At 38.3% G+C, this 12794-nt stretch overlaps 1 protein-coding gene and 1 long non-coding RNA gene across 4 annotated transcripts in view; both read right to left on the minus strand.

Annotated features, from left to right (window-relative positions):
- The window catches only part of LDAH (lipid droplet associated hydrolase), a 113116-nt gene that overhangs the window by 60485 nt on the left and 39837 nt on the right, over positions 1-12794 (minus strand). For all 3 annotated transcript variants that reach the window (XM_025927335.2, XM_025927334.2, XM_086700095.1), the window contains one exon: positions 8089-8258. In XM_025927335.2, coding sequence (XP_025783120.1) covers positions 8089-8258 — 170 coding nt within the window. The remainder of the gene's footprint in view (positions 1-8088; positions 8259-12794) is intronic.
- LOC147582279 (uncharacterized) lies at positions 6886-8082 on the minus strand. The gene is made up of 2 exons (XR_015248924.1): positions 7258-8082; positions 6886-7220 (listed from the first exon to the last, which is right to left on the minus strand). It is a non-coding gene; the product is annotated as an uncharacterized LOC147582279 (long non-coding RNA).

Here is a 12794-nt window from a genome sequence, read left to right on the forward strand (position 1 = left end):
ACATGCCCAGCCCAAATGCAAAAGAGAAGGGAAAGGGACTTCATCTCTTGAGAGAGGAATGGCAAAGAATCTTTGGCCATCTTTAATCCACCATGTATCCACATCTTCCTTGACATTCTCCTTTCTCTTCTCTTACTGAGTGGTACACTCCAGCTTAGGGTAATGGCTTTCAATTTTTTTTTAACCTTAACTCACAGTAAGATATACATTCTACATTGTAATGTAGGATATCAACATACTCCATAAAAAGTGAAACAGAAGCTTCGCAATACAATACACTAATACTTTCTATTCTACTTTATTAGATATATTTTTACAAATGCTATTTTATTGTTCACAAACAAGTTTCTCTGCTCTGAGGAGGATGACACTTTGCAGCCTCCTTACACTTTGCAGTCTGTTGATGGCAGACTTGGTCGTATAACTTGCTGTGTCTAATGCTGTGTGAAGAGCGACAAATGTCACTTCCAGGCAGAGGTTTTATTTTTATTTATTTATTTATTTATTTATTTATTTATTTATTTATTTTAAACGTTTATTTATTTTTGGGACAGAGAGAGACAGAGCATGAATGGGGGAGGGGCAGAGAGAGAGGGAGACACAGAATCGGAAACAGGCTCCAGGCTCTGAGCCATCAGCCCAAAGCCTGACGCGGGGCTCGAACTCCCGGACCGCGAGATCGTGACGTGGCTGAAGTCGGACGCTTAACCGACTGCGCCACCCAGGCGCCCCAGGCAGAGGTTTTAAAATGCAGTGGCTGGTTCATTATTTCCTTTTTATCTTCTGCCATGAGACTGGAATATTCCAGATGGAAGCTACTCCATCAATCTGGATTCTAGATTAAGAGTGCAAGGTGAGAACTACATGGGGCGACTGATCCCCAAAAGACTTGTATCATGAACAGTAAATAAACGTTTGTTGTTAAAAGCTACTGACCCTGTGTTACTATAGCACGGTCTACCCTATCTTGACTGAAGCCACTGCAGTGGCTTCAGAATCCATGAATGGACTGCAGTTGTTATTTTGGAAAATTATCACATCTTTTTCCTCTTCCTCTTCTTTTTTTTAAAAAAAAATTTTAAAGAATGTTTATTTATTTTTGACAGAAAGAGAGAGAGAGAGAGAGAGAGAGAGAGAGAGAGAGCATGAATGGGGGAGGGGCAGAGAGAGAGAGGGAGACACAGAATCTGAAGCAGGCTCCAGGCTCTGAGCTGTCAGCACAGAGCCCGATGCGGGGATTGAACCCGCGAACTGGGAGATCATGACCTGAGCCGGAGTGGGACGCTCAACTGACTAAGCCCCCCCAGGCGCCCCTCTTCCTCTTCTTCATCCTCCTCTCTATCAAAGAAAGTCATTCTCCTCATATATATCTATGACCTGTTTCTTTCCTCTCTTAACAATTTCCCTTGGCAAATTCCATATACTGTCTTCATTATTTCTCATCTGAACTAGTAGTAAACCTGCCCATCACTTGGTTGTTAGCTTCTTAGTCTACACTCTCTCCCCAGTTCACTCTTTTTCTTGAGACATTAACATATCTGATGCAGGACTATTATCATCATACGTCCTCCAATGGCTCCTTGCTGTCCAAGAAATAGAGTCCAAACCTCGAGCCCAAACTTTCTTGTCCCCACTTCTATCAGCCTCGGTTCTCACTTCCCACGGCTCCCTTCATGCACACTATGCTGCACCCTAATCAGATCGCTCACTGCTCTCTTCATGTGTCCAGGGATAAAAACCATTTTTTTTCATACTGTTCCCACCGCTTAGAATATATAACAACCCCCTACCACCCAAACATCAAACTCTCTACTCCTACACATTTCTAAGTACTAACTCAGTCTTCCCCTGCTCAAATACCAGTTCTTCACAAAGTCTTCTGATCTTCTCAGTGAGGGGCCATCTCTTTCTTCAAAACATTCAGAGCCTTAAGGTACCTCCTCATTTTGCCTTCCGTTTCTTAACACTTAATCTAGGGACAGGTCTCTCACAACAGTCACTTTGACATGTGAATGATCTCCTATTCTTCCCCCTCCCTCCAGTTTATCTCCACTGTTGATGTTATATGGATGTTTCTCACAAGCATATCTAACTTTGACTGCAGACATGAAGGTTCATCAGAATAGTGGAAGTGCACCACAGTCTAAATAATCTCATTGCTTGCAGAATATTTTTTTTCCTTAGTGCAGACAAGAGGCACTCTTAAATCAACACACATGTGATTTAACATGCTATTTTAACTCTTTCAGTAAAAATTTTCAAGTTTCTCAGCTGTACTTGCAGTGTGTTTTGAGTCTCTCAAATTTTGAGCACCTAAAACACCACCAGGGATCCCAAAAGAAACAAAAGAAAGCTCTGAGCAGTAACAAAATCCATGCACTTAATTTCATCAATTTTACTCTTGTATATTCATTTAAGACCTGTCCATTCTTAACACAAAATTCTAACATGATTATCTTTTTTCTCTACTAGCAGCAAACTGCAGTAAGAAATTGCAATAGGGAAGAAACATGGAGCCTAACACTGAGGAAGGAGACAGAGAAACTGTAAAATAAACAGACAAGTTTTTATTTTTATTTTTTAAAAGCACTATTATATAAGAAAGTTTAGGACATAGGAAACTTCCTTTGATTGTGTTTTACTATAGTATAATAACACTTTTTCAAAATGATGTCCTTGAACCACTAATTCCTCCATAATCAATATGCATTGTTGAAGGATGCAGATGCAGATAAGGATGCAGATAAATAATAAATTTTAGACACAGTTTTATCCAACTGGATAAAAGAATCTGGTGTTTCAAAAAGTGAGTTCAAGTAATCTGGAAATTTCATTTAGAGAGAAGACATTTTTGCCAAGCAGACAGACAAAGCAAGCTCTATGTTATTGTGCATTTTCCCCAAGAAAAGGCCAAATGATATAAAAAATTAAGGTTTTGAAGGATCTGCTATCCCTGGAAGGGAATGAAATGTTTTCATAAAATGCTATATAAATACTTACAGGAAAATAAAAGTTAAATTACTTGAGGTTCACCTCAAGACTCAGTGCTGAGTCTACTTAAGAATCAAGGGCTTTCAACTCCCAACCTTGAACTTTATGCAAACAATTTACTGGCAAAATCAGATGGCACATTTTTTTAACATACATAGGATCAATGTTGAAAGAAGATTCTAAATAGTGGGGATAAGACTACTATTTCTGCTCTGATTACTCCACCTCTAGCTCCGAATTGCTAAAACAGCATTCATTCATGGAATCTCCTGTTCCCTGAGCTGCAATGTAATGGACCACGTGCAGCTTGTTGCGTATAGTCCACGAGTATAGTGAGCTATCGGCAGGCTCTGCTATCATCCTAAGTTTGAAAGACCCATCAAATATCTTCTTAGACTCTCTTTATACCCACAGCTAACATAACAGGACCCCACCCCTGGATTCAGACAGAGCTGAGGCTGCATCCTGGCAAGGGACTGTGCTCTCAGTTCCCATCCATGAAAAGAAAGATGGGACAAGACTGTTCCCAAAGCCCATCTCAGTTCTAAGATCCTATGAGTCTAAAACTATGTTTATTATTAGAAGTTATGACAGCTACTATTTAACAGTCTTCCAAATATCTATTTTCTCCAGCTTCTATTTAAATTCTTTATTCTGGACATTACTGTCAAAACATAGGAAGAATTTCGATAATTCTATGTAACAAATTTGCTTAAAGAAACAAAAAAAAATTTAATTCTAGATTTTTAAAGAAGCCATTTTTTTTTAGTATATTTAAATATAGGTCAGATAATACATCTAAAGTGTACAATAAGTTACTTAAAATGATTTTAAGACCAAAGTTTCCTATAATTAGTTATAAAAATATTATAAAGAACTGAACCAAAATAAAACCAAATAAACCAGCTACTAAACTACACATATGTCTTCAAAATCTTATGGGAGTCAAATATTCCAGTAAAAATAACAGAAGAGATGGAAACACAAGTTTCTTATTATCACACTTCATATGTTATAAAACATAACAGCTAACTTATTTTTGGCAAAATGATTAGGGATTGCAACACTCTGGCTTACACAAACTTATTTGATTGTTCAATGCATCTTAAATGGAGCGTGTCATGCTAACTTCAGGCACGCAGGCACCGTGCCGTCTTAGAGTAGCCCAGAGACACTGAAATTTCAACACTTCAGCAGGGATCACACCACCGATATTAACTGGGCCAGGTGTTTAAAGAGGGGTGGGGGGGAACTTCAACAATGCAGTTAATTGAAACCAGATAAAGCTTTTGAATAATAATAAAAAAAATCATACAGATGTTCACCGTCTTCCCCGGGTGACCTTTATGGACAATTTATCGCACGCGTTATTTTCTAGAAAACACCCGCTTTAAGAAAACACAGTTTCACATGTCCCTCTGAAAACTCTATAATCACAGTATGAGTTATGTCTTCACAAACAGAGTACGTTAAGCTCATGTTTCATCTTCCTTCCCCCTTTTCACCACTATTCCAAGGGCAAGAACACCTGGAAAGTAGAGCAACAATTAGAAAGCTCTAAAGCTAAAGGAGCTGTAAGAAGCTGCATTAACCTTAAGATGCATTTGTATTTTTTTCCCAATAGACCTGTGAATGCATGCCAAAATGGAGAGATGGGTTCAAAACAGGTGTGTTCAACAACTGCTTTCAAATATGCACAAGAGAAACCATACGTCACATGCAGAATCGATGAGAAGCAAACAAAAACCAAAAAGATCGGTGATTAAGTTAATACACTGTGAAGGACTCAGAAATGAATATTTTCTTCTCTATGTTTACAGAATAGTGTATTTGTCAGGGCTCCCCAGAAGGAAAAAACCAATAGGAGATACACACACACACACACACACACACACACACACACACACACTCACACACGCACAAAGATATAGATATATATAAAAGGAGACTTATTATAGGAACTGGTTCACATGATTATGGAGGCCAAAAAGTCCCACAATATGCCATCTGCAAGCTGGGAACCAGGAAAGCCAGTGGTATGATTTGGTCCGAGTTTGAAGGCCTGAGAACCAGAGGAGCTGATGGTGTAAGGCCCAGAGTTGAAGCCCAGTGAACTCAGAGCTCCAGTGTCAGAGGTCAGGAAAAGATGGATGTCTCAACTGAAGAAGAGAGAGAAAGAATCCTCCTTTCTTGAGTTTTGTTCTATTTGGGACCTGGATGGATTGGAGTATGCCCACTCACAATGATGAGAGCAGATCTTCTTTTCTCAGTCAACTGATGAAAATGTTAATCTCTTCTGGAAACATCCTCAGACATACTGAGAAATGTTTTACCAGCTATCTGGCTTTCCCTTAGCCCAGTCAAGTTTACACATAAAATTAGCCACCACAAATGGGGGCTCCTAGGTGGCTCAGTCAGTTAAGCATCAGACTCTTGATACTGGCTTGGGTCATGATCTCATGGTTTGTGAGACTGAGCCCCATGCCCAGCACAGAGCCTGCTTGGGATTCTCTCTCCCTCTCTCTCTGCCCCCCACTCCCACACCTCTGCTTGTGCATGCACTCTCTCAAAATAAATAAATAAATAAAAATTAACTATCACAAATGGTAATGCTATTATTATTTCAAATATGCCAAGGACTCTTTTCTTTAAAATATGTATTTTTTAAGTGTTTAAAACACCTGGGATAACTAATAACCCAAAATTCTATTTCATATCAGTTTGCTATACTCTATTTGACAGGATAAACTCACCTCTATACTGGGAAATAAATGCAGTCTTTTAATTTATATAGATCTATGTATCTACATACTTGATTGTACACCACACAAGTGGAATCCTAACTGTAGTAGTGGTGTGGCAGGCATCCTCTGACATGGCTCCCAGTGATCCTTACTTTCTAATATTCATGCTCTAGTGTAATCTGTTCCTCGAGTCGGGGGGTGGGTGGGGCTAGACCCAGTGATTTACTTCTAACAAATGGAATACTGTAAAAGTAATGGGATATGATTTCTGTAATGAGGTTACAGTCTGTGACTTCCATTTTGCAATCAGACTCTTCCTCTGGCTCTTCTACCTTAGTTGCTCTAATGAGGCAAGTTAGAAAGACTCTCCCATGTTAAGGAACTGAGGGTGAACTCCACCCAAGTGCCAGCAATGAACCAAGGTCATCATTCCAAAAGCCCTCAAGGAATGGAGTCCTGCCAACAACCCCATAAGTGAGCTTAGAAGCACCTCTGTCTCAATTCAAATCTTCAAATGAGACTGTAGCCCTGGAAGACACCTTGATTACAGTCTCATAAGATCATAAGATCAGCCAGATCCCAGACCCACAGAAACTGTGAGAGGATAAACGTGTATGGTTTTATGCTATGACGCTTTGGGGCAATTTGTTACTTGCTGTTGATAACTAATATAGTACTTAACTTAATTAGTGAGCCAATGGTTCCACTGTCATTTCCATCATCATAATAATAGCTAATACCTATTATGGAACTTCTAAGGTCTAGACAGCATTCTTACTTCTTTATATAATTTCTCACAAAAATCCTTTGGGAAACATATTATTATCCCTATTTCACAGATGAGGAAACAGAGGTACAGAGATACTCCATAACTTGTCCCAGGTCACACAGACAAAATACGACACTGACTGTTTGAACGTAGGTGTCTTAGCTCTGGAACCAGGGCTTATAGCAACTGTGTAAACAGAAGCACTGAGTGGCAGGGCTGGGCACTGTGAAGATGGTAACCTCATCACACAGTACTGGAGGAGATTTAGAAGGCACAAAAGAGATTAGAAGCCAAGCCAAATGCTAAAAACAGAAATGAAATCTCTCCTTTCTGATTAAGATGGCTTATCCATGGGAAAAAAAATAGAAACAAAACAGCGAATGGATTGCAATCTTGAATTTATCAAAATCACATTCAGAAATGAAAAATACATTTTCTTATACTCAATAAAAGAAAGTTAACAATTTCCATTTGGTATTAAAAAACACACCCACGGAGGCTATGGTTGTACATTTCCTAAGGGCGATTATAAGAAGTAAGTGTGCCAAGCTGGTAGAAAAAGAAAATTCCTAGTGAGCTCCGAAACTCCACTAGATGTATTTTATCATATGGAATGAGATTCCAGGAAGGAATCACTTTCAATCTTGCATTTGGATTACAAGGTTAAATAGTACTCCCTCACACCCCGTACTTATGTAAGATCATAGTTATCAGACCTACGGGTTAGTGTGTCTCCTTCACGAGATTTTGGACTCTCTTACCTCAAAGGCTGTCTTACTCACTGGGATGTCCTCAAAACACAGCTCAGGGCCTGACACATGGCCAGTGTTTAATATATGTTTATCAAATAAAGAAATACTTTATGTTGTGAATTCCATCCATTCAAAAGGTCATTTCAATGGTACATGTTAGTGAAAGTACAAGTTTCTGTTTTAAGTCTCTTCTAGCTCACTAGCTTTCTTGGGCACTTTAAACAGGTCTCTGTGTCTCCAGTGTCTCACTTAATATCTGACACCAAGTGGCACCCAATAATTTGCGAATGAATAAGTGAATGTCTCAAAAAGGCTGCCAAGCTGTGGAACAGATAAGGGCCCAGACTTATGACCTAATAAAGATTTAGTGTTCCATAAAGGGCAGCTGTTGTTTGCCTACTGATGATAATGATGATAATGATGATAAATTTTCTTCCTTTTGAAAGGAGGCATGAACATTTGCAAAATACTCTCCCAATAAAGATTCTTGCTGGGTCGTAGCTGGTAACTGCTCTTCACTATTCTTTTATAAAAGACAATGAGTTACATACAACTTAAGAATTCCAGATAACCCTAGATTCAATGGCATCCATCTGGAAAAATCCCTACCTCTTACCATATTATTTTTTGAAACACATGGAAATTGCATGAACATGCATACACTAGCACAGGCCCACAGTAATACAAATAAAAGTAAACACAGCCACCAAATAACCCCCCTCTCTGTTTTACTGATCAGTTAAACAAGAAACAAAAGGGGGAAGGAGAGCTGAGGAGGATTTGTGCAAGAGCATCATCAGGCATCTACCGTCACCGCCTGAGGCATACTTACTGGCAGTTCAGGAGCAAGCTTCAAAATCTCAAGGGAAATATAGCAGCCTATTGAATGGCCAATGATCACAAGTTTCATTTCCTTTGGCACATGAGTTCTCAAGAAAGCCAGCTTGTGTTCCACTTGACCTTGTAGTCCATAGATGTCTTTGATTTCTTGAGCATTTGAATCTAAAAGCAAAAGATATGAATATGTTTTCATTCAATTAGTGAAAGTAATAAATTCACTGGGAAAAATATCTAAAAAAACTAACAACAGTAGCAGTCACCATTTATTTAAAGCCTACAAATGTGCTAGCTACAGTGTTAAACACTTTATTTAAATTACATCAACCAGTCTTCACAACAGTCCTGGAAAGGAAGTGTTAGTGATTTCATTTTATAGATGAAAATCCCAAAGCTCACAGACATTAGGTGATAGACTGACAGTCACACACCTAATAAGTGAGAAAGGTGAGATTCAAACCCAGGTTTTGTCCTCAAAGCCCATGACCTTTCAACTATTCCATGACCTACAGTTCGCTTAGGCCACTAGTTTTCAAACTTGATCAGGTATCAGAATCCTCTGCAGGACACGTGAAAGTGGTGACTGCTGGGCCCCGCCACCAAACTTCCTGGTTCAGTAGGTCTGGGTTGGGGCCCAAGAATTTGCATTTGTAAGCTTCCCAGACATGTTGGTCCTGGGACCACACACTGAGAACCACTGGTTAGGCCAGTTTATATTATTAATAGACAACTATCCATGACAGTGCTTCATTATTTGAGGTAGTTTTTGTTTGAAGAACTTTGACTGAAGGGCTTAAGGAGAAATGTTGTAAGTTGTTCCTTTTAACCAGCAGCCTTAACTGAAATATCCTTTCTTCCTTTCCTTCCTTAAATGAACTGTCTTCTGGAATCTTCAAGAGCTAATTAAAACTTTATTTAGCTAATCTCCAAGAAAAATGAATGAGCCTTCCTTTGTGTTTAACCAGTACTCTCTATCCTTATTACAACCCTTTATCATACTTGTGTTATGGTCTGCTTATTTCCTCTCGGAGGCTGTGAGCTCCTTGGAGGCAAGGTCCATCTTTTCATCTGTATCCTCTGTGACTACTAGCACGCAGTAAATATTTGTGTGGCGTGAAAATATGTACTGACTAGACATTCTCTGAGGACGCTGTCAGCTCTGATATTCTATACATATAGAAAACGTCAATAGGTTTTCCTTATGAACCTGTAATGTTTCAAAGTATCATAAGGTGTAATAAATTCTTTTTTTTTTTTTTTTTTTTTTTTTAATTTTTTTTTTCAACGTTTATTTATTTTTGGGACAGAGAGAGACAGAGCATGAACGGGGGAGGGGCAGAGAGAGAGGGAGACACAGAATCGGAAACAGGCTCCAGGCTCTGAGCCATCAGCCCAGAGCCTGACGCGGGGCTCGAACTCACGGACCGCGAGATCGTGACCTGGCTGAAGTCGGACGCTTAACCGACTGCGCCACCCAGGCGCCCCATAAATTCTTTATTAAAATTTGGTTTACTAGAATTTGACTCCTACAAGTTACTCATGCGAACTATAATGAGCCACAACGTGGCTCATTCGAAAGGTACCCGAAACTCATTGCAAAGGACTGCTCTTTAGTTTTATCTGTACGTGCTGTTTTCATTTTCTTCGGTGCTCAGCTCCCCCCTGTTAATCTGGCCAACTCTTCTTCATCCTTCAACCTCCCAACAAGTGTCATCTCCTCTGAAAAGCCATTTTATGATTCAGTAGGCGAGGAGAAAGTAGCCTTCCTTTCGGTTCCCACAACATCCCATCCACGTTTATCTCACCACACTACTCCTGATTTATTCCTACTTTACAATTTATGTCTCTTATCTCTGTCTCCCAATGCCTGGCATACAGTTTCTGAAGACCTTTCTACCCAGTCAGTGAGGCTTAGTTCCCTTTTTCCATGGTATTACTGATCTCTCGGGTAAGATGTGTTCTGCCCTAATCCTTCTTCCTACGTCAGCCTCGAATCCATTCTCCGTTTAACAAGGAAGTTCAGCATCAAACAGACTTGGGAAGAGACAGAATCTGGAAGTCTGACTTTGGTAGGGCCCCCGATAGCTCCCAACCCAAATGTTTATTTAATATTACACTTAAGTTTGAGTAGTTTATGCTTCCCTCTCAGTTTATCTTCTCTGATCAGTCTACCCAGAAGGGATCATATTGCTCTCAGATACTCTAAAAACAAGCATCTATAACACCTGCAAGCCAAATCCTTTATTTTTCAAAATACCCAATGTTTGAAAATGTCAAAAATCTTCCTTTCGTTGGGATAGTATGGTGTAGTAAACATCATGGGTGCTAGGGGCAAGATAAATCTGGGTTTAAATCCCAGCCAAGAACCTCACTAAGAGGGTGGCTAGGGCAAGTCCCTTAACCTGGCTTCAGTGTCCTCATATATAATGGAGGTAGTCTTGGCAGTGTAAACACAACGCTTCTGAAGCACAGAGCACAGCTGTCTGGCATAAACTGTGACAGAAATGATAGTTACGATTGCTGTCACTTCAGTTCCTGTCATTTATGTCCTCCCTCGAATATATACCAAGGACATTTATGTGGATAGTGTAAACAGAAAGGGAACGAGCTAAATGCAGTGAACATTTTAAAACTTCACTGGCAGCAGAAATAAGGTTCTAAAAGGTTATATTTTGGATAAACTTTAATGCATATTAAAATTCAAAAGATTACTCAAATGAATATTTCAGAAGTAAATCTGGCTTTACCTCTGGGAACTCCTCAGAAGATTCCCAAGGCAAACACGTTACTTATTAGTGTCTGCTGTAGTAATGAGATTAAAGGAGAAAGCACTTTCTAGAAATAATGTTGATAGCAAATTTAAATGTGCTACCTGGACACTATTTTACTAGCAAAAACTAGAAGTTAAAAAGCTATAAACTTCACTACATATTTTCATATTTTATTATAATATACTCAGAAAAAATGCTAGAAATCATTAACTTACCGTCTACAAAATACAGTAAAAAAAACTACATTCAATTGTACCCAAATCAGAAGAATAATAATATGGAAATTACTTAAGCTATTCTTTCTATAGAAAAATGTACTCCAAATTACAATCAACAAAGTATGTTTGGAACATAATCTTTATCCAGATACAGTCTTAAATATGATACTGACAATTCCATTTTAGAACCTGGCCCTATTTCTTAGGTCCATTTCTATGGAATTTACTTTATAGCTCATTTACTGATGCTGGAGTTTATTTCAAAAGGTATATATAATCTGTTTCTACAAAGTTCATAGAGGAATTAAGTAATATTAGCACTTCATATTTACTTTTCATCTAGTTATTCAAATTGATTGATCCGGTTATTAATATTCTGTCAATCTTAGATCAAAATATTATGGGAGCGCCTGGGTGGCTCGTCAGTTAAGTATCTGACTCTTGATTTAGGCTCAGGTCATGATCTCACGGTTTGTGGGTTCAAGTCCTGCATTGGGCTTTGTGCTGGCAGTGTGGAGTCGCCTGAGATTCTCTGTCTCCCTCTCTTTCTCTCTCTGCCCCTCCTCCCTCTAAATAAATAAATAAATAAATAAATAAATAAATAAATAAATAAATTAAAAAAAAATAAAAAAATATGGATCCCTGACAGATTCTGGATACAGGAAATCTGATAACTATTATTTTGTTCCATTTCACATCAACTGAATTGACCACTCTGACAGAAAATGGTGACTAGTTGGCTCATGGTGACTTTGAAAATACAGATATAAATACAATATAATCCCTTTCCCTTCAAGGAGTTCAGAATCTAATAAGAGCAAACAGAAATAGATAAAAACACAATTGTAAAACACTGAAATAAGTATATATCAAGCATTTCCTCGAGAAAAGGACACATTTTTACTGCATCACAGCTGAAAGGTAATGCATACTGGTTTCATGAAAACTACCGTGTCCTTCTCCAAATAAACCAAGATAAACATCCAGGAAATATTCTTTACTAGTGCATACTACTATAAATGTATACTCTATACACTCAAATGCAATCTAACTAACAAAATTGGAGATTAGCCTACATGAGCCTTTTGCTGGGACTGAGTCTACAGACAGTAGCTCTCCACTCTCACACCAGAATTTCTCAACTAGTGGACTCTTCCATCCTGCCCCCATCATTACTCCAAAGCTATTTATTAATAATAACTTCAATTAAACAACTTACATAGGGATATTAAAAGGCTAAAAATGGCACTTCATATTTTAAAGAATGCTTTGAGGAAGACATATATGATTTACTCTTCAGGTAAAGCTTTAAAAACACAAAACAATATCACATGTTGTGCATCATTACATTCATGTCACTACAAATATAATTTACTCTAAATTATAACTGGAGATAGGATCTAAAAATGAAAATTTTCTGTATTGTTTTATTTATTAACAGAAAATACTGAGGCAATGATGGTAAATATGGCCATTATGGCAAAGTGCTAACTATCAAGAGAAAATCAACTAACAGAATTTGGACTGTTACACTACTGTTTGTACTTTTCTACATTTAAAATTTTTTTCTCAAAATAAAAGAAAAAATTTTAATAAAGAATGCTTTGGCATATTGTTCTTACCTATCTTACATCAGTTTTATAGGGGAAACCACCCTTCACTTCTTCATTACTCTCAATGGAATACAAAAGCCCCAAAGGACTTTACCTAGA

The sequence above is a fragment of the Puma concolor genome, chromosome A3 (assembly GCF_028749965.1).
Source record: "Puma concolor isolate L17-30 chromosome A3, mPumCon1.1.hap2, whole genome shotgun sequence".
In the NCBI taxonomy this organism is placed as follows: Eukaryota; Metazoa; Chordata; class Mammalia; order Carnivora; family Felidae; genus Puma; species Puma concolor.